This window comes from Orcinus orca, chromosome 3 (genome assembly GCF_937001465.1).
Source record: "Orcinus orca chromosome 3, mOrcOrc1.1, whole genome shotgun sequence".
Taxonomy (NCBI): domain Eukaryota; kingdom Metazoa; phylum Chordata; class Mammalia; order Artiodactyla; family Delphinidae; genus Orcinus; species Orcinus orca.
This window is the reverse complement of record NC_064561.1, coordinates 175546854-175572969: the sequence shown is the minus strand read 5'-3', so window position 1 is coordinate 175572969 and position 26116 is coordinate 175546854. Positions and strand designations below refer to the sequence as shown.

At 40.1% G+C, this 26116-nt stretch overlaps 1 protein-coding gene across 6 annotated transcripts in view; it reads right to left on the bottom strand.

Annotated features, from left to right (window-relative positions):
• The window catches only part of CTNND2 (catenin delta 2), a 947506-nt gene that overhangs the window by 416154 nt on the left and 505236 nt on the right, over positions 1-26116 (bottom strand). For all 6 annotated transcript variants that reach the window (XM_004274484.4, XM_033436579.2, XM_033436580.2 and 3 more), the window contains one exon: positions 10507-10679. In XM_004274484.4, the coding sequence (XP_004274532.1) occupies positions 10507-10679 (173 nt within the window). The remainder of the gene's footprint in view (positions 1-10506; positions 10680-26116) is intronic.

Genomic DNA, 26116 nt, shown 5'->3' with positions numbered 1-26116 from the left:
GTGACATCAAAGATCCCATTCCCTAGTAGCATAGTTTTCAATAAAATAAATACTAAAGTACCCTAATATAAATTAAAACAACATCATGTAGTATTCTAGTCTTTAAGTTTTAGAATAACATGGATCCTAGGGAAACCTTGAATAAATTTTGCAAATAATTTATTTTCCCTTTAATATGCTGGAACTTCCAACTGGAGAAGTGCTAACTCTGCTGAATATTATTCATAAGGATTCTTAAATGGCCCCCAAGTCTATAAAAGTTTTGAGAACCGCCAAACTATTTCCAGGTATTTTGACAGGCTATAGCAACCAATTCAAAAACCTTTTAAAATATGGTAGGATCTTGGTGAAATGTTGCCAGTAACTTTTCTACAAGTAAAAAAGAAAAACATAAACAATAAAACTGTATATGCATTTTAAGATGGGTATTGTCTATGTTGGAAATGTTCTATATCTGTACTGTCCAATATGGTAGCCATTAGACACATGGGCCCTAGACACATGCACTGGATTTTAACACACATTTAATTTGAATTAATTTGAATTTAAGCTGTCACATGTATCTAGTGGCTACCTTCCTGGATTGCACAGTTAGGTAAGCCCTTCTGCAGTTTTTAATAAATAACCTGGGGGTATTATACTCCATTCCAATAGTCTACAGAATAATAAGTACCTAAGAATGGTCCTTGGCTAAACAGAAAAATTTATTTTTAATATCAATTGAACAAAGAGTAATCTTTTGGGAGCTTATCTCCACTCTTGTGTTTATGTTTTGTTCCATTGTGTAATTTCATTTAGCAACTCTTAAGGATACATTTCAAGACAGCTGCCTGATTCATAGGATGGTTTATTATGACCTAGGTCATTGGATTAAAGGTAATATAAGCACATTTCAACACACATAGAATTTCATCTACTTTACTGTCATGGAAGCTCAGTTCTACCTTAAACATATGTTAGAACTATAAATAAAACTGTAAATCCAATGTTAAAGTTCTAAAACTTAACTTTTTCTTAAACTAATGACTATTACATTCTACTATTTGTAAATGTGTGTGTACAAGTGATGAGCATTGAACATTTTTTTACTGATAATGATAAATAAGAGATAAATGATGATACAAGATTTTTTGGAAACATTTGGATAAGCTGTAGCCCCAATACTGTCCTGGATCACACAGTACGGGCTACTGACCAGGACAATTCCTACCGGGGCTGTCATTCCCAGCTCTCCGAATCAGTCTCAAACCAAAGGACTACTTTAAATGTCTTTCCCACCCCTCCAAAGTGGGGAACCCATCTATGTGAAATCGACAAGGAAGCAGAACACTGTTAAGTAGATGCTCTGATTAAAGAGTTTCCAGTAGGCAGAGTCTGGGGCACATTATCTTGACATTATTTTGGAGATCTAAAATTGCTATATTTTTGTTGTTACAGAATAATATCTGGCTCACAATTACATGGTTTGTTTTGTTTTGTTTTTTTTATTGGGAAATTCCAACCCCCAAAATATGGCTCTCTTGGACCAGAACATGGCATTAGGCCTGAATTCTCAGCATAGCTGTTTCCTGACCTTTTCAGGTTGTATCTTCTGTAAAGAGGGTAGAGACAGCATAAGGGTGACAAGGGGGAAAAATTCTTCAAACTTGGAAACTTATTTAAGCCTCACTCTCGATTTGGCAGCTCAAAAGACCAAAACAAAAACCCAATGCTTACAGCCAGTTAACAAGGGACTTGACAGCCTGAACTCTCTAAGGAATTGTGACTTTGGATCATGAGTTAGCACTGTCACCGAGCACAACCACGTTTTATAGAGCAGACCCATGATTTACAAGCAGTCCTTGTGGAGATGCGTTTAGACCTGCCAAGTTGCCTGGAATTGTCAGCGAGGCCCCTAACTCCGGGTCAGGAGGAATATCTGCCCAGAATGCTGGGCAGCCGGGCCAGCAATGTCAGGAATGGGAAGCTGGAGCCTGTGTTTTGTGGCCTCCCAGATGGGAGCCTAATGACTTGGGATCAGCAGTCTGCTCCCCCAGCAGACTGTGTTCATCACTTTTCATTTTCCTGGCATCACTCATCTCACGACTTCTCCCTTTTGTAGGTCACCCTGGTTGTAGGGACTGAGGTCACCGCCAGGAATGGTGCTCCTGGGCACAAACGGTGTCGCAGAGGCAGAGCTGGAGAGTACGTTTCAAAGGAAGGCAGAGGCATCAGGGCCAGCGCCACAGAAGAGCCCAAACACAGGAATGGAGAGTAGATTTGGTGGGAAGGAGTCTGGCTGGTGTTTGAAGGAATGCAAGTACAGATAGGAGTAAGTGGTGAGAAAATAATAGCAATGACCAGAGAACATTCTTTCAGTGAGTTAAGAAGCCTGAATAACTTTTGAATACAAACAAAAAAAAGAGGACATGGCTTTAAGATGACATCTTTGAAGAAATCCATTGCTAAACCAGAACGATCTGGTAACATGATTTTGTAATATCAGCTACACGCTGCTGATTAAAATGTCTGAGAATGTGTTGACCTTTCTAGGGTAAGTTGGCACAGGGTTCTAGGCTTGCACAGGAAGATGGACAGAGCCATCTACTCTCACAACTTGGAAACGAGAAGAAACCACCAACTCCAAAATGCCAAAGTCTCATTTCGGTATTATATGAAGTGTGCCTGTAATACAACACAATGCAAGTAAAATGAATCTACACCCCCAAAGTACGTTTTGTGCCCTTGACTCTCTGGGATGAAATCAATTTGCTTGAACACTACTATCATGGCTCCCCAAATCTCAGTAACTTCTCTTCTGAAATTGTCCTCAGAAGAAAGGCCACTCTCTAAATAATTCCCAAGATAGAAAATCCTGGTTCTGTGAGAAAGATTTGATTTTGGAAATAACCAAATAAAATCAAGTGCCTTGTCTAGCAATTCCTTTGAGGAGCGCTGCTTGGGGTGAAAACTCATATGAAACGTAACATGAAGAGACAGCTTCTGTGCGCAGTTTACACACCATCCCTGAAGGCATCACCACTGGGATGAAGTGAGGAAAGGAAGGCTGGGTTTACCTGGTGGGGAAGTTACACTAACACTGAAAGGTGGTCCCCAGAGCAAATTAAACTTAAGTAATTGCAAAATGAAGACACTTGAAAATAATTTCTTCCTCGGATGAGAACATCTCAATTAAATAAGAGCTATAATGTTTGAGATAATAATGGGGGCCACCCTTATTGCCTTCTCTTTGCATAAGGGCCCCCAAATTATGGAGGATCAAGAGGGAGGGATGGAGAGAGAGAGAGAGAGAGAGTGAAATACCTTGCAAATAACATCACCCCTGTCACTGCAGGCAGGCAGGCAGAAGGAGAAGGGGGTGGTAGTGGTCCATTGCCCAGAACCCCTAAGTCACTAGTATAAACAGGGTAGTGCAGACTTTTGCATGCTGGGTACTGGTTTTTCCTTCCCTCTGACATCCCTTTAATAAAAAGTATGATTAGGGTCATCATCAATAAATATTCTCAAAAGTATTTCACGTGACCATTTCTATGGTCTACCAAGTGGAAAGAAAATAAGGAAGAAAAAACTAAAACAATGACATGCGTGTCATAGAAATTTATCTCTAAGAGAGATTTTTTTGATGGCAACTCTTTCCAAAAAAACATGAGCCTTGGCAAAACTACACTCTGTAAGACTTTTCCTTCAGCAAGAGGCTCACTTAGTATAACCTTAATACCCCCAAACCTTCACTCAGAAGAAATGTTACAGTAAAACACGTACACACCCTCCCCACAACGAGAAATGTTTCAGTTATTGAAACCAGATTAAATATATTTCTACTGGAAAGAGAAAATGGATAAGATTTTAAAGCAGAGCATGGAGAAAGGATTTCCCACAGGTAATCTTCTGAAACCTACCTTAAAGACAAACAAGCTGCCAGTTTCCCACAGATATGCCGGACAACGTATACAAAATGACATGATTTCTCCTCTAAATGCAGCATAGTGTATACATTCTACACTAAAGACAGCTCACCAATTTTGTGGTTTCCAAGTTTTTTAGTGACTTTTCTCTTTACAGGTGCTACCAGCAACAACTTCTTTCCTAAGTCAGCAAACTGGAGTGATGTCACACCAGCTCTCTGTATAACTTCTTGCATTCAGTTATCAAGAAGCAGGTGTTTATTGGGGGATTGCTGCCTCCTTTGAGCCCTGGGTGTCTCTGTGTCCATCCCACCACCATCCAGAGTTCTCCATCCCCTTGACCTTCACATCTACCTGATGTAGAAGTGCACCAATAACCAATGTTCCAAACTCGTCAGCCTCTGGCAGGAGTGAGCAGATGGTGTATTTATAATTATAATATAGCACAAATGAGAACTTTTAAGACATAAAAGGCAGTGCAACATTACATAGACAGGCCAGACCAAAAGAAATGGCAAGTTGCTTCTCGAAAAGCTGACTGCTTTTTTAGTGTATCTACCACCGTTCAAGCTTTATTTTAATAAACTGTCATACAATTCTTAATTTCCTGCAGTAAGCAGGCATTTCCTAGGATCATGAATGCACACAAGGCTCACTTCAGTTCTGCTGGATATGAAAGTGGTTTTAAAATCTTTTGGTTCCTGTACTTCTTTGCCAGTATTCTGTGTACAGGTGTATACTTTCCTATTTCTTGCTTCTTTTGTTTCTTTGAGGAAGGAAACACTTGATAAGACTACTTTGTGTTTGGCCATGGGGAGAAACCAACACTTTTAGAGGGACTCTTCTGGGCCAGAAGTTTTACGTTCGGCATTTCATATAATGCACAGGAAATTGGATGTGAGTGGAAGCAGGCAAAACCTGGAGAAGACCCAGCTTCTGCACCCATCCACAGCCTTTGCAGTATGAGCATCAAGAAGGCTGTGGTTTGAGGAACGTGATGAATATTTGGTGAACCCTGGGTCAGTCACTCAAGATATGGACATTAATTTTGTATGGTTTCCTCTCTTGCAGCAAGGCCATCTGATAGGAAGAGATAGACTTACATGCAACTAACTATAGGATGTTATATGTGAGATGACAAAATGATGCTTTCAACACAGAAGTCGGGCCACGTTGTGCCTCTGCTCAAAATTCTCTGCCACCTCCTCTTTCCACTTCCAGGAAAGGACAAGGTCATCATGATGATCAACTGATGGCCAACTTGGCTTCCCATCTACTTACAAACTCCTGCTCCCCTCTCTGGCCACCTGGGCCTCCTTGCTGTCCTGTCAACATGCCAGTTCACCTCATCCAGGAGCCTCTGCCTTTGCTGTCCCCCAGACAGCCACACAGCTTCCCTCTCTTCTCCTTCGTGTCTTTGCCCCAAACTTGGGGCAAAGGCCCCATATGCCACACCCCATCCTGGACTCTGGAGGCCGCTCATTCTAGTCTGCATCCTTTCCTTCCTTATAGAATTCATCACCTTCTAACAAACTATGCAACTTACTTATTCACTGTGTTGACTTTCTGAATTCCCATTGCTGCTACTAGAATATAAGTTCCTTAAGGACAGGGATCATGTCTGTTCTCTTTACTTCTCCAGCCCAAGCACATATAATAGCTCATGGCATACAGTAAGCACACATAACATCTTGAAGGCATTAAAGAATAGCCCAGAGGGGCCTCCCTGGTGGCGCAGTGGTTGAGAGTCCGCCTGCCGATGCAGGGGACACGGGTTCGTGCCCCGGTCCGGGAAGATCCCACATGCCGCGGAGCGGCTGGGTCCGTGAGCCATGGCCGCTGAGCCTGCGCGTCCGAAGCCTGTACTCCGCAACGGGAGAGGCCACAACAGTGAGAGGCCTGCGTACCGCAAAAAAAAAAAAAAAAAAAAAAAAAAAAAAAGAATAGCCCAGAGATCTATAAATGCAACTGGAAAAGCAGCTCTGTTTTGATTGGGGCACCTCACAGGAGCCACACAAAGCCCAAGGTTGACTCAGACGAGGAAGAGCGGGACGGAGGGGTAGTCTACACACAGCCTTAGAGGCTGGGATGGGGAGCTGCAGGGCGGCTGAGCAGAGCGCGGGGGTGCGGCAAAGAATAACGATGAATCAGCTCACGTCACTTTCTGGAAAGGCCTTGGGGTCTGATGGGAAGGATCTTACGCTCTCTCTCTCCTCCAGCCCAGTCCCGTGAACTCATCTTAGAGTCTGAAGAGAATGACTTTCAAGGATTTTCGTAATTTTGGCAATTTTGTGACTCATAGTTCTTTCAGACTGACATGGTAGGGCAAGGCAGGCTATGCACCAGGGCCTGGAGTACAGCCTGGCGATGATCACCCAACAAACATTTATTATGTTGAACAAACTAGCGTTTGTTAAAAATTGAAAGAATCTTTGAACATGATATTCCTTTGAAATTATATTCTGACGTGATTTATGAGCTAGATTATTGACCTTATTAACCTGGTCTGGCATCTGTGAGCCATTATTTGAACTTTACTGGTCCTTTTGGCACTTTATGACAATAGGATATTCTAAAAATCAATCTAGCCTGGAAGGAATGAGCCATTCAGAATATTGAAAAGAATGTGTCACAGGGCTGTGCAAAACTCCTGGAAGACAGGGATTCTTAGGATAATCTGAAGAAAGGAGATGTTACGGGAATGGGATGTAGCCTCCCTGCTTTCAAGGGTATTATAACACTAAATGCTGAGTAAAAATACTGATTTACTAGTTCAGCATTTCTCCGACATGATTTTGAAGTCACAATAAAACACGCCTTTCACACTACAGCATATTGAAGCTGAAAGTGAATCATGGTACCAGATCCGCCACTTTGCTAAAATAAACAGGATTCCGCTATCCACCGGCAGCCTCCCTCCCGCCAATGAAGTGGATTAGAATATCCCCCTGGTTTGAATATTCAGACTTCAACCACCCACCTGTCAGGTAAATGAGTGTAGGCCAGTAACCTTTGGCTCAAACTGAAGGTATCACCTTGAACATGCACATTTATAGATGCCTTCAAATATAGAGCTTTGATATCTTTACAACCAAGTTTTCTGATTAAACTTTAAGGCAGACTTTTAGTGTGAGGCCCAATCTGTCCTTTGAGCTTTCACGGTTTCCCTTCCATGGCGACTGGCGGATGATAGAAATAACTCCAGCAACATGGAATTAGATCAATCACCATACTGTTTGTTCACACGTATAGAGCTCTTAATAGGGTCAAGCTGTAGATATATTTAATTGAAACAGTCAACATATAAAAGGAAACCTACGAAACACTTTCGAAATGATTAGACTTCAATTCATTCAAGAATCTGTCCCCATTCTTACTACTGCTGCCTTAAAATGGTACAACTTCTCTAAATGCGTTGAGTTTTAGTTTTTGCATCTTTAAAATGCAAATGTTAGTACAGCCCTGTTGTGGGGATTAAATAAGAGGATGTATGTGAAACAGGTTACTTCCAGGCCTCAATAAATGGTAACGATTAATTTTATAAAATTCTATAAATAAGAAAGCTTTGATTTAACAGTTAGTCCTATGTGTCCATTGAGCTTATAAGACGCTCACAAATCAAGTTGATAATTAACTGATTTTTTTGTTTTGATACTGATAGTTCGATTTTCCATGATGCCCAGCTATGGGAAATCTGATTTTTTTTTTCATTTGACTTAATGTTTTCAACTCAAATTATAGGGGTCTTAGATATTTATGAGAAAAAGCCAAGGATGAGTATTAAAAGATAAAAATAAAAGAAAGGCAGAACTTTATTGTTTTACTAGCTACATGTCTTAGAAGTTCTAGAAAACTGGTAAAAGCTAAATTCATACCTTTCATAGGTTAATTTGAGTATACTATATTCCTTATTTCTGAATATTTCTGGCCCCTTGGACCTAGAAGTATGGACAGATAGAAGGGTAAAAAAAGGACTGTAATCCACTTGCTTGCTTCCAAAGGATTCAAAATTACATATATTCCACCATGATCACTGTATCACTGTCAAAGAGAGTCAGTATAGATGGGAAGATGAAAAATAGTTCCTTTCGAGAATGGGATGCTTTTGAGAGAAAAAAAAAAAAAAAAACTATACCTAGAGAAAAAATATCCTATAGCTTCCATTTCATCTTTTAATAAAACAAAATAAGATTAAAAAATCCAATAACGTTTGCTATGCTAATAACATCACTCAGTATTTCAAACATTATATAATGTTCTTACGTAAACAAACAATAAGGACTATTTTGTATATATGATAAATGCACGTACATTAAATAATTTTTTCTAATTAATTAAAAAACACTTTTTTTTAGACATTCCCTCTTGTGTCCTAAAACATTTCTGTAAGGGAGGCAGAAGAGACCAGTGCTTTGAAAGAGCAGTGATCCAGGAGCTGGGAAATAACACAACTCCAGGGTTAATCTGGGTGCATGGACCTGGACTCAGTGACTTCGAGGTCCTTCCCTTCCCAAGCACCATACACCTCCAGCTCTCCATCTAAAGTGGGCGCACCCTCTGAACCGGGTCATGCACTAGACCACCATGGGGGGACGGGTCCATCTCAGTGGGATGTTTTATTTACCATCCCCTCTTATCCACATAACCTTGGCATCACAAGAAGGTAAAAGTTACAAAGCCACTGATGGATCAGGGTTTTACCTGAAAAAGACAATCATGTTTTTAATAGATAGCTGGGACAATCATTTAACTTTAATAGTTTAAATGCACTGAGACTTTTCAGCTTATGCTTCATTTATGTTCATATCACCTATGAAAAGCATCTCATGGTGACCGTACGATGCCATTTAAAAAAAAATAAATTTATTTATTTATTTATTTTTGGCTGAGTTGGGTCTTTGTTGCTGCATGTGGGCTTTCTCTAGTTGCACCGAGCTGGGGCTACTCTTGGTTGTGGTGCGCGGGCTTCTCGTTGCAGTGGCTTCTCTTGCTGCGGAGCACGGGCTCTAGGCACGCGGGTTCAGTAGTTGTGGCATGTGGGCTCAGTAGTTGTGGCTCGCGGGCTCTGGAGAGCAGGCTCAGTAGTTGTGGTGCACGGGCTTAGCTGCTACGCAGCATGTGGGATCTTCCCGGACCAGAGCTTGAACCCGTGTCCCCTGCATTGGCAGGCGGACTCTCAACCACTGCGCCACCCAGGAATGCACGATGACATTCTAACTCTCACTGACTCCTCTCTGTCTGCAGACATTTCTTGGGGGCCATGTGGATGGCTAGGGCCTAGTGATAAAAGATGAAAATGGCCCTGCCCTGAGGTAGCTTTTAGTTTAGTTGGAAAGACATATGGATGCCTAATAACCATAAATTGGTGACAGAGATGAGTTTTGTTGTTACAGTAGCCTGTGGTAGGTAGTGGGCCTGGGGAAGGGTTTCTGGCCTAGAGGCACTGTCCAATAAATGCAGAAAGGATGAAATTAAGCTCTTCAGTTTAAGTAGTGCTTTTGGGGTTGGGGGTTCTTCATTCCAGGAATGAATGCACAGAGATTAAAAGGTCTCAGGCCCTTTTATACTGAAAATCAGTATAAAATAGCTTAAAACAAGATAGGCCTCCAATAGATTAATTCTGGAGGGCTGATTGAATATAGCCTGCACCCCCAAATTATCAAAACTGAAGTATTAAATGGTACACACACACACACACACACACACACACATTACAACATCTACATGTTTTTGAAAAAAAAATTGAGGTTGGTAGCCACTTTTTACCAAGAGCTGATTTTAACTGCAGCTAATAAATGTGTACATTGAAACTATAAGAACAAGTACATATCTTAAAGAAACAACTAAGAGCACATTTCAAAATCAAACTTGACAAAGTATAACTATTCCTACCCTAATCACAAGTATCTTCAGAACAGTTCTGTATATGTGTTGATGCATTTATACTGTGTTCCTTTGTATGATTAACCCCAAATAATAATTTCATGCTTTTTTTTTTTTTTTTTTTTTTTTTTTTTTTGCGGTACGCGGGCCTCTCACCGCTGTGGCCTTTCCCGTTGTGGAGCACAGGCTCCGGACGCGCAGGCTCAGCGGCCATGGCTCACGAGCCCAGCCACTCCGCGGCACGTGGGATCCTCCCGGACCGGGGCACGAACCCGTGTCCCCTGCATCGGCAGGCGGACTCTCAACCACTGCGCCACCAGGGAAGCCCACTTTTTTTTTTTTTTATGGAGAGAAAATGTGTTCCAGGTGCCCTTACAAACTCAGAATGTATGTCATATTTACATCACATATCAACACGGAAATAGGAACCAGGCACACATTTGCATATTTACATAGGTAAGTATATATAAAGCAGATAGAACATGAGCAATTCACAGACATTCCTGCAGAAAATATGCTTATAACTCCGAGTTACTCTATAATCATATTGTATTATTCATTTCCTTCACTCACAGCACAGAGGGCATCTCTCCAAAGTTGTAGAGCACTCGTAAAAAAGGCAGGAGGGGACACCATAGCCATTTGACAACCCTGCTTCCTGCCTGGCTCCTTGGAGCCCCAAGTCCAACACAGCAGAGGGCCCCATCCCCGCACGTACCTGGCTGAAACTCTGGCCTGCACCTCGGGCTTGTGCGCTGCGGGCAGGGAGCTGCGACGGGGCTGTCTCACCCAGGGCCAAGGTCTGGTTGCTATGGTAGCTGGCTGGATACTGGAAGGACCCTTCAGGTTTGGAATTGAGCTGGAGTGCACTCTGGGAGAGCAGGCTGGGCCCTGCATTGAAAGTCATTTAGAGCAGTAAGTGACAGCTTCAGTGAAACAGAAATGACATGTATTATTTATTGAAGAGTAGCCTAGAATTATAACACGCACATTATTCCAGCCATCTATGCTTTGAATTCTGAGAACTAAAATGACCGTATAATTCGACTCCAGGTCTTAAGTGGGATTTTTTTTTTTTCTTTTGGTGGTTTAAAAGTTCTCCAAAGAGTAGATTTTTTTTCAAATGATCTCATCCTGACCTACAAAAAGACATTTCTAACAAGACAAATTAGTTAATCAAGCAGTTGTTTTTATACCAGACAATATCGGAAACATCTGAAATAACTGAAAGGTCTACCTTTTGATACGTGTTAATTGCATTAATATAATTATATCTCCTACTTAATTATCAGGATGCTAAAACACTCAAAACCTTCCAATCAGTAACACATTCTATTGTATAAATAGTGATGTAATACCTTAATGCCTGAAGGGTAGACAGTATGTAAAATATTAATGGCTCTCACACAATGTAGAATTCACCCTGATCTCACATGATCTCTGATGGCTGGTTATCTTTGCCATCACAGCAACGCACAGTAGGAGAACAAAGAGGAGATACAGTGTTTAAATCGGTGCCGCTAATGTGGCTGGTACTACAAGTGATGGAGAAAGGAGTTCCTGGCCTCATTATTTAATCATACTTTGTATGAGAAAATGTGGTTTATTTTCTTACTTTCTTTTTAGATGGGATCTTTGCCACAGTTTGCCCATTTCCTTTGTAAGCAAATTTTCTTTAATCAAATTTCATACTCACTTTGGGAATGAAAAGAAGTATAGAAGAGTGTAAGTATACTACTATTTTTTACTGTGTGTGTTTGAGAGGGGACTGGGGTAAGTAGAGTGAGTTGGGTGGGGGAGGGAGGACGTGACATCACAAGTTTTCTCATGTTATCTTAACCATCATACAAAGTCACTTCTTTTTTGAAGGAGGGTAATTATATACACATGGATTATGGTATAATCATTATCCCATCCTTAACCTGCCTCTTTGGCTGTTTTTTAGACAATAGTATAATTTCTAATATGTATAAACAAACTTCAAGTTCCTTACTTCTTTCTTTCTAAGGACAGAACATGTTTTTTTAATTTCAAATGAGACTTCAGATTTGACATGACACGGGCCATTTGTTTTTGCGGGAAAATAACATGTCTTCTCTTAATAAGCATAGGTTCACATAATCTTTGCCTTCAAGACCTTACCCTTCCCTCTAATTCCCTGATGGAACGTCTAAAAAATGCAAAAATAGTTTTTCATCATCAGATATTGGATAATAAGTCAATTAGCTAAAATAGGTAAGACTTGGTATTTCGGAATCTATACAGTTTCTGGAAAAAAAGTCAAGCAAGGAAATAAAACCATTTCCATCCAGTCCCAATTTCATCATGAAGGGCATAACAAAAGTACAGTTGTAATCCTTTTTCTTGCAATTTAGAAAACAGAGTCCCAAGAAAATAGTACATACCAGATGGTGAAGTTTGCGATAGCTTGCAAAAAATCATTTAATCCATACTAATGGTATAATAGGGCTAATCACCAGAATATAACGCATCTACGGGGAGTGCATTCAGAGTTTCATTCTGGATGCCAAGAACATAGTTTCCCCACTGCTGCTGTTGAAGCTGTCAGGCATGGAGACGGAGTCAAGGGGTGGGCTCTGATGCCCAGGCCATGGGCAGGCTGAGATGTGGGAGAGCCTCTGGAAGGGAAGAAGGACCAATGATGGGGCAGAGGCAGATGGGAACTGACTGCAAAATGGAGGAGAATGAGGTAGGTACTGGGACGACAGTGATGAACTGTAGCCAAGGGCTTTCCCCCTCGTCCCTATCCTCCTGGAGGTCACTGCTCAATGGAGGGGAGTGAGTCATGGCAGAATAAGAGGGGGCCTTTAAGGTTAGTGGTCAGCATTCTACCTACCAATGGGCAGCTTCCCTCTGAGACTTCTTTGGCTATTTCTTTCAGGACAGTCCACCCTGACACAATGGCTTGCACTGGCCATGTCCCCTCCTCCACGATAATGCATCTCCAGGGCAATGAAAGTTGAAACAGATACAATAGTGCAAAGACTTTTGGAGATGTCAATAAAATGGAAAAAAATCTTTACTGTCATATAAATAATTTAACAATCTATAAAGCAAAAACATTGCATGTCCTGGTTATTTGCTTTTTTAAAGAGATGATGTGACTTTGCTCTGATGAACTTGCATATGTAGCTAGCAAGTCAAACAAAGTTGTCAATTCTGAATAGATTCATAAAATAGTCTCTAGAAACCTACAAATGCTCTCCAGGCAGGATCTAACGGTGGCACTTGAGAGTCCCGTTTTTTTTTTTTTTTTTTAACATCTTTATTGGAGTATAACTGCTTTGCAATGGTGTGTTAGTTTCGGATTTGTAACAAAGTGAATCAACTATACATATACATATATCCCCATATCCCCTCCCTCTTGCCTCTCCCTCCCACCCTCCCTATCCCACCCCTCTAGGTGGACACAAAGCACTGAGCTGATCTCCCTGTGCCATGCGGCTGCTTCCCACTAGCTATCTATTTTACATTTGGTAGTGTATATATGGCCATGCCACTCTCTTACTTCGTCCCAGCTTACCCTTCCCCCTCCCCGTGTCTTCAACTCCATTCTCTATGTCTGTGTCTTTATTCCTGTCCTGCCCCTAGGTTTTTCAGAACCATTTTTTTTTTAGATTCCATATACATGTGTTAGCATACGGTATTTGTTTTTCTCTTTCTGACTTACTTCACTCTGTGTGACAGTCTCTAGGTCCATCCACCTCACTACAAATAGACAGTCCCATTTTAAAGCAATTTCAATCAAAAATATGACTTATGTGCTCCTGAAATATGCATCATGAAATAATCAAATCTGTGCATCTTTTATAGAATCAGTCGTGTATTTGATCAATACTCCATGAAAACAAACCACGATTCTCTGTCTCATTACTTGGTTCACACATGTCAAGCACGGAACCAAGATGTACTTTGACAAAGGTAATTGCGACAATAAGCAATATATCATAATATTACAACCCTGACATAACACCTGGCAAGGACAAAACAGTCAGGACAATAGCCAAAACACCACACGCATTTTAGAATGATTTTCCCATCGCTTACTAGGTTTCAGATGAATGGCATTTATTGACTCCAATTTTAGAGAGGACAGATATACGAGAATATGAAAAAGGTTGAAATTACAGGACAATTCTTAATTAGTTTATAATAAAAGTAAATTTTACATGTAACTAACTCTTGATTAGCTTTATTAACATTACTGTGCATTGGGGTAGAAAATACAATTTTCCAGAGATTTCAAAAACATTTTTAGTTTTGGGGCTTTAAATGATGATTTTTTTATTTTCTCAAGAACTTAGGACTTTCCATCGAGTCTTGTTTGGGCTAGAGTTAAAATTAGGCTGTATTCCTGAGGACATGAAGTATATCCACCACTGGGGGATGGGGACAATGTAAGAGGATTTCTTGGGATGCTCAGTGGGGACAGGAAGAGACTGGGGTTTAAAATTCCAGCTAGGGAAATGGAATGTTGCCTTTAGTGTAATTAATTGCTTCAGAGGAAACTTCAACTATGGGCAACAGTCGATCACCATGTCCTATTAGGTCACCAAAAGCAGAAGCCACCCTCTCGCATGTATGCTTCCAGGACATTGACCTAAGAGGTCACAGGTGACTTTTTTGACCTTTCTGGACCTTCTCCATTTTGGGACAGTCCTCAAAGCTAAGCCCAGGGGTCCTATTCAAAATATCTCAGCCCTGGGGGCTAGGAAGGAGAGGGGAAACTGTTTACTGATGAATTGATAAAAGTCAAAAGAGTATGTGCCCCTGATCTGCTCAAGACACACTATTTCAGGGACTTCCCTGGTGGTCCAGTGGTTAAAGACTCCACGCTTCAAAGGCAGGGGGCACTGGTTCGATCCCTGGTGGGGGAATTAAGATCCCATACTCTGCATGGTGCGGACAAAAAAAAAAAAAAAAGACACACTAGTTCCAAATGGACAGAGGGGAGAAATTCCGAAGGAACTACAGAGTTGAGGGACATGGGACCCGCCATTGATCCTAGGAGAGCATCTTAGTGTTATACCAATATCTTAATATGTCTTCAAATATCAATATATGAATTGACTAAAGACCACCTAGCAACCCATGAAAAAAAATGCCCTTGTATGTTTGTCATTATTCTGAGAAGTATAAAGAGGAGTGTGGGGAGGTTAAGCGGTCGGCCAGTGTCGTACACTCTGTAAAATGAAGATGAGACCCTATTCTTGTCTCCCACCTTCAGCTCTGGGAGTTGTGGTTGGTTAACATCAAAGCATATTGAAGTCATATACACACATCAACATTTGAAGGTTGAAAAATTCTTTCATCAGTTTATTTGCGGGAGAGATCTTCATGCCTCAGATTGTGGTACTGCTTCCCCAAAAAACCTCTCCTTAGAGATTCCAGGTGTTGGCTGGAGGAAGTCTGCTGTCCTCCAGGAGTGGGGCAGAAGTCAACCTCAGCAGACGGAAAGGCTGAAGTGTTCATTTCTTGCATAAAACTTCAGACTCACTTATAGATTGTATTAACATACACTAAAACATATAGTCAGTTTCTCCTTAAATTAACTAGATAGTTTAGAGTTTTCCTGATTATGTGCACTCATTATCTTTACACGGATTTAAAAAAGACTTCATTTGGAATTGCTTATTCTTGTCTCCTTTAGCTAAATATTGGTCCCAGAAAACTGTAAACCTTAATTAAATTACATAATTTGCAATAACAAAGAAAAGGCCAGAGGTGTACAAAGTGGCATTCCCAAGTCATTATTTGGGTCACAATCATGCCAGTTGGAGCAGGTGCGTGTTGGAAAAAAATCCAGGACTGGAACTCAGCAGACCTGGTGGACTCTAGTCCATTTCCACGTGTATGAAAGCATAGATGAGGATGAAGATGAGGATGAAGAAGAAGATGATGATGATGATGAAGAAGATGAGGATGGGACTTCCCTGGTGGCGCAGTGGTTGAGAGTCCGCCTGTCGATGCAGGGGACACGGGTTCGTGCCCCGGTCCAGGAGGATCCCACATGCTGTGGAGCGGCTGGGCCCATGAGCCATGGCCGCTGAGCCCGTGCGTCCAGAGCCTGTGCTCCACAACGGGAGAGGCCACAACAGTGAGAGGCCCGTGTACCGGAAAAAAGAAGAAGATGAGGATGAAGAATAAGAAGATGATGATGAAGAAGATGAGGATGAAGAATAAGAAGATGATGATGATGATGAAGAAGAAGAAGAAGATGATGATGATGATGAAGAAGAAAATGATGATGAGGACATCAATACCAGCTCACCTTTCCTGAGTGCTAGGTTCCAGGAACTGTCCTGAGCAGCTTCCATCTATTAACCCCTGGAATCTTAACAAGATCCCAATAAACATGCCGTTATCCCCCTTTACGATGACAGAGCTGAAGGTCCCAATGACTGAGACCACACACACTGATGCCTGGTGCAGGCAAGGCATTCTGGCTTCAGAGTGTGTGTTCTTTCCACGCTTCATTATTTGTCCTCTAAAATTTTAATATCTACAAATTTGAGTACCTAATGAGATAATGGATGTGAAAGTGCTTGGAAAAATATAAACTGCTACACAAATGTCGGTTATTAGTATTATTATCTAATTATCTAATTACTGAGCCACATGATCTGGGAATAAAACGCTGATTGGAATTTGTCCTGAAAACCTTATTATAGTACTGTCCCATATATCAGTGTTTTCTTTCAACAGCCTGTGCGCTTTCATTCTGCAAAGGAGACATACAAGGCATAGATCATTAAAATGGCTTGAAATTAAAACCAAACCAAATAAAACCTAGCGTCAGAGCCAAGAGATGGGGAAGAGAAAGTTCTCTCTTAGCCTGAAATTCCCGTCTTTATCAACCTCAAAACATTCTCAAACTTCAAGTGCTGTTTAAATGTTACCTCCTCCATGCAGCCTGCCCTGATGCCTGATTGCCCCGAGGAAATTAACCCTACCCCCATCATGCTACCTTAACACTCTGCATAGACCAGACTCTGAGAAATTTCAACAGAGATATGTGTACAGTATTATACAGAAGGAGAGTAATAGGATAAAAACAGGGAGTCTGAACATTCATGTGAAAGCAGCAGGACTCTGGGATTGGATACTTGGAGACACTAGAGGCCAGGGATTTCCTGGAAACCGGTAATAATGGAGGAAACATGAACTGCGGTAGTGGCCATGGTAGGAAGGAAGAGAAAGTGCACATTTAAGAGGCATCCTTTTTAAAAAGCTCATCGGTATTTCGGGACTAAGTAGACAGGAAGGGAAGGACAGCTGAAATGACTGGCCACTCTTCAGCTGATCTCTAGCAGGATCTCGCTGACACTGCACTGGGCGCTGGGGAGATTCCCACAGTGCAGAGTAAGTCCTTTTAGAAAGCCGAGCAGACAGGACAGAACTCTTAGTGTCAGGTGCACACCTTCTGTTTCTACAAGTTTTAAGGTGATTTATTGGCAGTTGCTAATTCTGGTCTGCTTCGGTTGAACATCCGTCCCAGAACTCAGCAAATATTCACTAAAGGAGTGTGAAAAAAGCAGAAAACTCCCCTCACATGTCATCCCAAGGGAAGGATTAGCAAGAGACATATGTTGGGGACCCCGTTTTTTGGGGAAGGACAGGCTTAATCTTAAAATTACAGAGTTGTTGGAGATGGTGGGAGTTCACATAGTTAGAAAGGGAGTCTGGGCTTGGTTTTAATACTGGCTCTAACAGACCTGACTCTCTTTCTAGATCTTAAAAAATTTCCAAGATCAAAGTTTGGTTATATGTTAGTGAAATTTTAGGACAGAGATGTAATCTTCCAAGTCATCAGTGGTGGAAGCTGAAGCCACAAGAACAAGACAAGGTCTCTAAGTGGTAACTAAGATATCAATTTAATTCCGAGGGATTATTTTACCATCAAAAGAGTTATTGACAAGAATGCACTGAAATAAACAGCTATGAGATCTAGGCAACGTCTCGCATAGGCGTTCAATGAATGTTTTGTTAGGTTGTTAATTCAGGATAATCAGGAATAATAAACACACAAGTTGAGACAGACAAATTCAGGACTGAATAACTGACAAAGGCAGTTTTGTTTAGATTTCCGTTTGTCAGGAAGTTTAGAAACATTCTTTACTTACTCTTAGGTTAAACTGACTCTTTCAAAATAATATAAAATCTCATCTTTACGTAGACCATGAAAAATAAAGCCAATAAGATTCACACACATCGATAACCGTCAGAGAATCTGCATTCATTTCCACCCTCTTGTTATCCAATCTTTGTGGAAGGCTAAGAATAATTTGAAGGTTAAGTATTATTTTATTTTAAATGAAAATAAAATCTTAGAGCAGCAACACATAAAAAGAAAGGGGAAATCTTTTAGTGGAAAATGTTGAGTAAGAAGAAAGGAAATAGCTAGTGGAAATTATGTATACATACCTGTGTGTATATATACACACACACAAAAGGGCTATTATAGATTCCAAAATCAATGAGAAAAATTGTCAATTATTTGTAAGGTGATTGAACTGATTTAAATCAAGCTTAAAGCACTTTAGTCATATCTAACTGCAAGTTAACTCTACACCGTACAAGTACTGACTTTTGCTTAAATTGCACTATTAATCAGTTTCATTCACAGCCGCAGTTTCTTCTTTATGGGCTTTGGATGAACTTGCCAATTTACAAACCCACTTGGAATAAGAGGTAGTTCGTAGTGAAAAACTAGTTGTTTTCTCCTGATCTTCACTAGTAACTTGAAAAAATCACAGGAAGGAGTTTCACTAACCTAAAATCTACCATCCCTAAAATTAACTGGGGGCAAAAGCTCGAGCGGCCCACTTACGTAAGAAAGCTCAGGGCTGATGTGGTTGTTCTAGAGGCAGACGAGTTCCTAAACTTGATTTCTAAGTCTCTTTCTTCAGAATATCAGTTTCATCTGGTCAGCTCCTTTCAATGTATAATGCTTTACTAAAAGTGAGAACTGTAATGGCCCCAAGAATACAGAAGTACTCATTTAGTTTTTAAACTGATTTAGATTCACTCAATGCTACTGGCCTAGCTAGTCCGCTCTTTCAAGTTTGACTGCTGTATGTGAAATAACCAAAGATGGGTAAAGCTTTCACACCAAATACAATAACTCAGGTTCTTTACATCCGTATACAATGGCGGGAAATGAGCAAAATGACATTTATCACAAAAAATAAACTTCAAATATAAAACTTTGGTTTAAAATGTACAGCTCAAGAATTTTACTGGGCATGGGATTTTTACATAACGTTATAATCATAGAATGGTATTTATTTATTTATTTATTTATTTTGCGTTATGCGGGCCTCTAACCGCTGCGGCCTCCTCTGCTGCAGAGCACAGGCCCCGGACGCGCAGGCCCAGGGGCCATGGCTCACGGGCCCAGCTGCTCCGTGGCGTGTGGGATCCTCCCGGACCGGGGCACGAACCCGCGTCCCCTGCATCAGCAGGCAGACTCCCAACCACCGCGCCACCAGGGAAGCCCCATAGAATGGTATTTTTATAGCTTGCTCTAGTCCCCAACTATTTCCTTGAACAGTTTTGTCTTTGGATTATTTACCATTTAAAAAAATTAATGTAGCACAAAATGAGGAAAAGCATTCCCTATATTTCTTTATAAATTCACAGTCTAAAGATAATAGATTTATATTTCTCACTATCAATAACTGTGAAAAGAAATAGAAAACTAATACAAATCAGTTTAGGAGAAAACAAAATTTAAAAGCCAAATTCTGAAAACATTACAATGTATTTATGGAATTACACTAGCTTAAAGAACCAGTTTTTGGTTTGCTGCAAATCACAGACTTTTCCCTAGATGCCTGCATGGTTTGCTCACACATTTATTCAGGTCCCTGATCAAGTATCTTCTCACAAAGGATGACTTCCTGGCCCTTTGATCATTCTCTCAAAACTAGAGTAGTTTTGGGACTTCGCGGGCCGTCCAGTGGTTAAGATGGCGCTTCCACTGCAGGGGGTACGGGTTCAATCCCTGGTCGGGGAACTAAGACCCCACATGCCCCAAAGAGATTTTATTTACCATATGAGTGACATAGAATACTATTTACGATACTAAAGCTGGGAAGTGTTTAAAAGAGAAGGCTGCATCACACACTTTCCATGAGCCGTCAGCGCGATGATGCTATCAAGTGCCACGTAGCATCCGGGAAGCTTCACTGAACACTCATCATGTGTGACTCTCATTCTTTTTTTGTTGTTGTTTATTTTATTGAAGTATAGTTGATATACAATGTTGTGTTAATTTCTGCTGTACAGCAAAGTGATTCATTTATACATATGTATACATTCTTTTTCATATTCTTTTCCATTATGGTTTATCACAGGATAATGAATACAGTTCCCTGTGCTCTACAGTAGGACCCTGTTGTTTATCCATCCTATATATAATAGTTTGCATCTGCTAACCCCAAACTCCCACTCCATCCCTCTCCCACCGCGCCCCGCCCTTGGTAACCACAAGTCTGTTCTCTATGTGACTCTCATTCTCACTCTCGCTCTCATTGTGTGAAAATGAGCATGGAAAGGCAACGAGCATCATGGGATTACTGTGAAAATGGGTGCCTTTGCCCCTTGAAAAGTTCTCAAGGACCCCCAGGAATCCCAAGTGCACTCTGGGAAACACTGTCCTACTCTACTCCCCACTGGCTTTGTCATTGCTGGAGGTAACTACCTACCTGACTTTACAGTATTTAGAGTGCTTGATTTCAGCCTTTTTTGCCTAGAATGTAAATGCCACAAGGGCAGAGACTCTCTGTGCTACAGTTAATAAGTGCTTAATACAGACGTTTAAAACAAGAATGTAACACTTACCTGTGCCTATAGTGATACAATAAAAAGCCAGTATGTTAAGATTTGATTTTATCAATTGCTGTTGAAGTGACTTAGTGTTTGATCAGTGGCAGTTTTAATGTTTTAACTTCTGGGGGAATCCTATATGACATCTCCATAAGGTATTACCAGGAGACCCCTCCCTCCACTGTGCCCCGGGGAAAAGTCTGCTTAATCTGACTTTCTCACCAGAGCTTTCTGCCTCTTTACTTTTCCTCACTTCCACCAGCTTTCATCTGACCCTCATGTTTGTGTGTTGTGCACCTAGAGTGCCTTGACAATTTCAAAACCCAATTATATTTTCATTAAAACTTTCCCCATGGGCCTCCCTGGTGGCGCAGCGGTTGAGAGTACGCCTGCCGATGCAGGGGACACAGGTTCGTGCCCCGGTCCGGGAAGATCCCACATGCCGCAGAGCGGCTGGACCCATGAGCCATGGCCGCTGAGTCTGCGTGTCTGGAGCCTGTGCTCCGCAACGGGAGAGGCCACAGCAATGAGAGGCCCGCGTACCGCCAAAAAAAAAAAAATTTCCCCAGGCTCTAAGCTCTGTGCTTGATTCCAGGAGATCTGGATTACACAGATGAGAATGATGTTTTTAGTGAGGAATTTGCATTGTTTTCTCTTGCTTAGGGAATGTATAAGGAGCCCTTGGTATTTTACGTCTTTGCACATCAGTGGTGGAAGCTGAAGCCACAAGAACAAGACAAGGTCTCAATTCCGAGGTCTGCCTCTGAGCTGGTGACCTCTTTGGAGAAGGTATAGCATGCTTCTTAAATGTCTATGTGAAAGAAGGAAATTTAAGAGAAAGAAGTGAACATTAGCTGAAAAACAGGTGGAGAGAAAATCTGGAGGGAAAGATAATGATAGCTCCCTGGAGGATATCACTACAGCCTGTGGGCTACCTGGGTGATTTCCCTCACCTTTTGCTCACACCTTCCACTGCTAACTTCCCATTGGCTCTATAACGCCAAAGGTAGTGGAGGAGGTGGGTGTGAGAGAATTTGGAAAGGAAACAAAAGGACACATGTAGCATCAGACGACTTCAGGCTTGAACCATGACAAACTTCTGCAGAGGTGACTCTCGTGTTTGTATTTCAAAAATTTGGACCAAAGGGCATATGATGAAGTATTTTCACAAGAAATGAACAATTCAAGGATGTACTCAACTAACTTGAATACGTGCATGTCCAGGAAAGGACTTGGGGTCTCCAGAGCCCAGGTGACAGTCGTTAACCACTGGTGGAGTGAGGGGAACAGTAGGACTTGAATCCAGGTCTTATGGTTCCAAGGGCAGGATGGGCTACCTTGAACCCCTACCCAGAGGCTCTCCACCCCATCGGGTCTAACTGAGGACCTGGTTTCCACCATAACAGGTTATCAATATTGTGAGCCACATTATGTATATATTATTTTGATTATTCTAATTACTATAAAAATCTTATACTCTTAAACCACTTCTGAATCCTTTGTTGCCATGCATGCCAGGAGTTATGAAAATATTCACTTCACAAGGATGTCTCTTACCTTTGTTATTATTACATAAGAATATATGGGATAACATTTTATAGCATTTTAATAACCTGATCTCTCAACAATTTTCTCACCACATAGAATTAAGTATATTCACAGTAATTAAATGAAAATGACAGACTGTAAATCAAGAGTAAGTAATATATTCCCTTCTGTCAAACTACATATGATTATTCTATTTGGATTTTACCTGCTAAGAATGGTAACTTACATGATTGATTCTTGAATATATTCTGATTTGAGAACTCAATAAGATAACACTGCTTTCTTTGCCATAATACTCAGAATATCTTAAGTTCCTAAGATTTCCTTCCTACTGAATGTTGGGATTTTCTAGGATATGGTGGAATTTCAATTTGTCCAGCTGCTATAGAAAAATACTTGCTATTTCAAAATATAATAATTAAACAAATTAACAATCTCTATAAACATATAGGCCCTTTCCCCCCAAGTTGTCCATTCTCTTTCTGATTTCAACTGACAAATACCTTCATTAACTTTTGGCTGAGATATAATGACCCTTATTTCTGAGTTTGTATCTCCAAGGATGCATGGATTAAATATGGTACTTGGTCCATGGCAGTTTAGGTCAAGCTGTATATTATATGAGAAGCTAATGGCCCTGAACTTCTGTCAATAACTTTTTTTTTTTTCCCAGTAAAGCAGCAGCAATTCTGGTGACTCCATGACACGTATTTATTAGAACTGAAATTACACAGCCGGCAGTCACAAAATAGTGGTGGGTGGCAGAGGCTGTACACATGATTTACATACTGTTTACGATGGCACTTTGTAAAAAATGCGAAGTGTTGGAAAACACTGATAACTGTAGGACGCTACAGTCTGTATACTAGAGCAGTTATTGCTTGCCTTAGGGTCAAGAAGATGGGTTTACTAAGATTCAAATTTTACTTTAATCAGATCTTGGAAAGAAAGATAACAAAAGCTTTTAAACAACAAATTCCGTACTATGTGCTTAGGGGCTGAGACTGGTTGCCATTGTAGTAATGTTGCAAGCTGGTTTTAGACTGTATTTCGTGTTGTTTGAGTCTCTTTCGTGTTAGGACTAAGACACTGGCTCTCAAGGGCAGCGTGCCAGGTCCAATTTAGCATCAGCTATTTCATGTCTGTTCTAGCTAATGAGTCCATTGATTGAATCATCACACAAACAAGGGACGAGGAGAATCTCATAGGCTTGTGCTAATTATATGAAACGTGTCAAAGAGCCATTACATATTATATGAGTTATGTTTATATAAATATAAACACGTATATTGTTCTAGTATTAAGTAGAAGGTTGTGCTGATTATTCTCTTTGTTCCACATATTCATTCTCCACCCTTCTCCCACAGAGACTGTATCACAAGGGTCACTTGGCACTTGGTTTATGATTGGACTTGGCCAGCGAGAGGCACGAGAAGGGCATCAGAGGTTAGAGGAGAGAGAGGCCAGGATATTTATTTCTCTGCTCCCGCCAGCCTTGCCTCTTGACTCTGCTGGCACTAGTCCCTCGATTTTTCCTTCGGGACTAAGGGTAGCAAGGGTTTCCATCGGTTGCTACCCCCTGAGTACTTCTGCAGGCATTGATTGCTCCCTGAATCTTGCTCAGTTCTTTGTAAATCGTCCGCTAATTAAATTCTCTTCAGTTAAACTTTTTTTGAGTAGACTCTATTTCCCATCTGGACCCTGATGCAAATACAAACAGCAATTAGGATTTTTTTTTTTTTTTTTTTGTGCGGTACGGTACGCAGGCCTCTCACTGTTGTGGCCTCTCCCGTTGTGGAGCACAGGCTCCGGACGCGCAGGCTCAGCGGCCATGGCTCACGGGCCTAGCCGCTCCGCGGCATGTGGGATCTTCCCAGACCGGGGCACGAACCCACATCCCCTGCATCGGCAGGCGGGCTCTCAACCACTGCGCCACCAGGGAAGCCCAGGATTTTTAATTTATGATAGTCTCAGTACTTAAAATTAGCAATAATTGATCCCCCAAATGATAGCTGTCTACTCAATATTTTTAAATTAACTTCCTAAACTTTATTCAATTCGTTCAGTCTCAAACTGACTCTGAAAATGTTAAGAACAAACATTTCATAAGAACATAAATATTCCACATTTCACTGTGGTTCAGATCTTTTGGTATAAAATTTTCAAGTGGCATTTTCATCACCTGCGTTTTTTGTCTGTTTGTTCGTTTTTTAATTTTGCTTTGTTTTTTTTCCTATCTGCAAACAAGGAAGCAGGGCCTTCCAAAAAGAATAATTAACTAAAATCCTAGGAGTCTTCAAAAAGATAATTCACTACCTAATAACATAAACTAAGTAATATTTCTGAAAACCAACTAATTCAGCAGTTAGCAAATACATTTCAAAAAAATCTTACTGGAGTATTTAAATTTCCCATAATAAAGATACATCTTTTGTAGATAGTGTTTGAAAACATTCTGCAGAAATACAAAAGTGAACACTAAAAGTTCTTTCTACTTCTCCTGGGTGTAGCAGAGTGTCTCAATTCAGAAATTCAGGATTATTAATTGACTTAAAGTTTTTTTTTTTAAGTTCATATACTTATCCTTTCTATTATTTTATTTATTTATCTCTTTTAGTTTTCATTTATTTCTTCTACTCTTTTTTATATTACTTTATCTCTGAATTGCTTCTAGTATTTCCATCTTCCTAGCTTCTTTTGGTTTATTTAACTCTTTTTAAGGTGTCCCAGTAATGAATACACATCTCTTTACTTTGTCTTTTATTTTTAATAATAAAATTCTGATTTCCTCTGAGTGCAGTTTTTTACCATACACTTATGTTTTCATTATAAAATGTTGCTATTCTATTTGCTTTGTAAATAGCATGTAATTTTCTTTTTGCTTCCGTTTTGATTCACAGTAGCCAAAAGTATGTCTCTTAATTTTAATGTGATTATGTTTGCTTAGCATTTTATAATTTACTTTTAATTTTACTGAATTATCATCAAAGAACGTGGCCTTCCTACGCTTTTTAATTTTTAGGATTGTCTTTACAGTCCATCAGCTGATCAATTTTTATAAATTTTCCTTGGACATATATAACAAGTGTTTATTATTGTTCAAAAAATGTTTTTAATTTATTTAATGCACTGATTTGTTAATTATTTATTCCAACTTTCTGTGGCTTTTCCTTTTAGGATTCAGTCTGATTCTGAATACTAAAAGAAAAAGTGTTCACAATATTTTTCATCACCTTCTTACATTTTTAATAATTTTTAATATTCAGGTGCTATTTTGTTTGGCACATACATATTCACCAGATTTTACCACATAATTATAAGTTAAGATATTTTTACTGGATAATTCCTTTTTGACCCTGCTTAGTGCTTCTGCATTAAAGTCCACGTCACCTCACATTATTCTTCCCAATCCCACTCCTTGTGTTCATTGTATTTGCTGTCACTACTTTGTCTATTCCTTTAATTTCAATATTTATTTCATTAATATAAGTGTGTATATTAAACATAACATCACTATTTTATTTTTATTTACTGCAAATTTGAATTTTCATTCTTTTCAGAGAATTTAGTGCTTACATATAGTGTTAGATTGATATACTTGATTTATCACTTCTATTTTAATTTGCTTCTTAATTTACTCTTTTCTTCCTTCTTTTTTCTGTACTTTCTATGAATAAAAGGTTATCTCCCTCCTAAAATCATAATAAAATATATTTCTCTATTATTCTGTAAAAAATAAGATAGCCAATATCATCCTCCTGAGACACATTATTTTATCTCTGCTTTCCTTACTCTATAATAAAATGAGTACATGTGCCTCAAATATTAATTAAATATAGTTCTAACTACAACTACCCCTACAAAAGAAATATATTTATAGACTTTGAGAAAAACGAGGTAGCAATCTTACATTTTAAAATATAAAACAC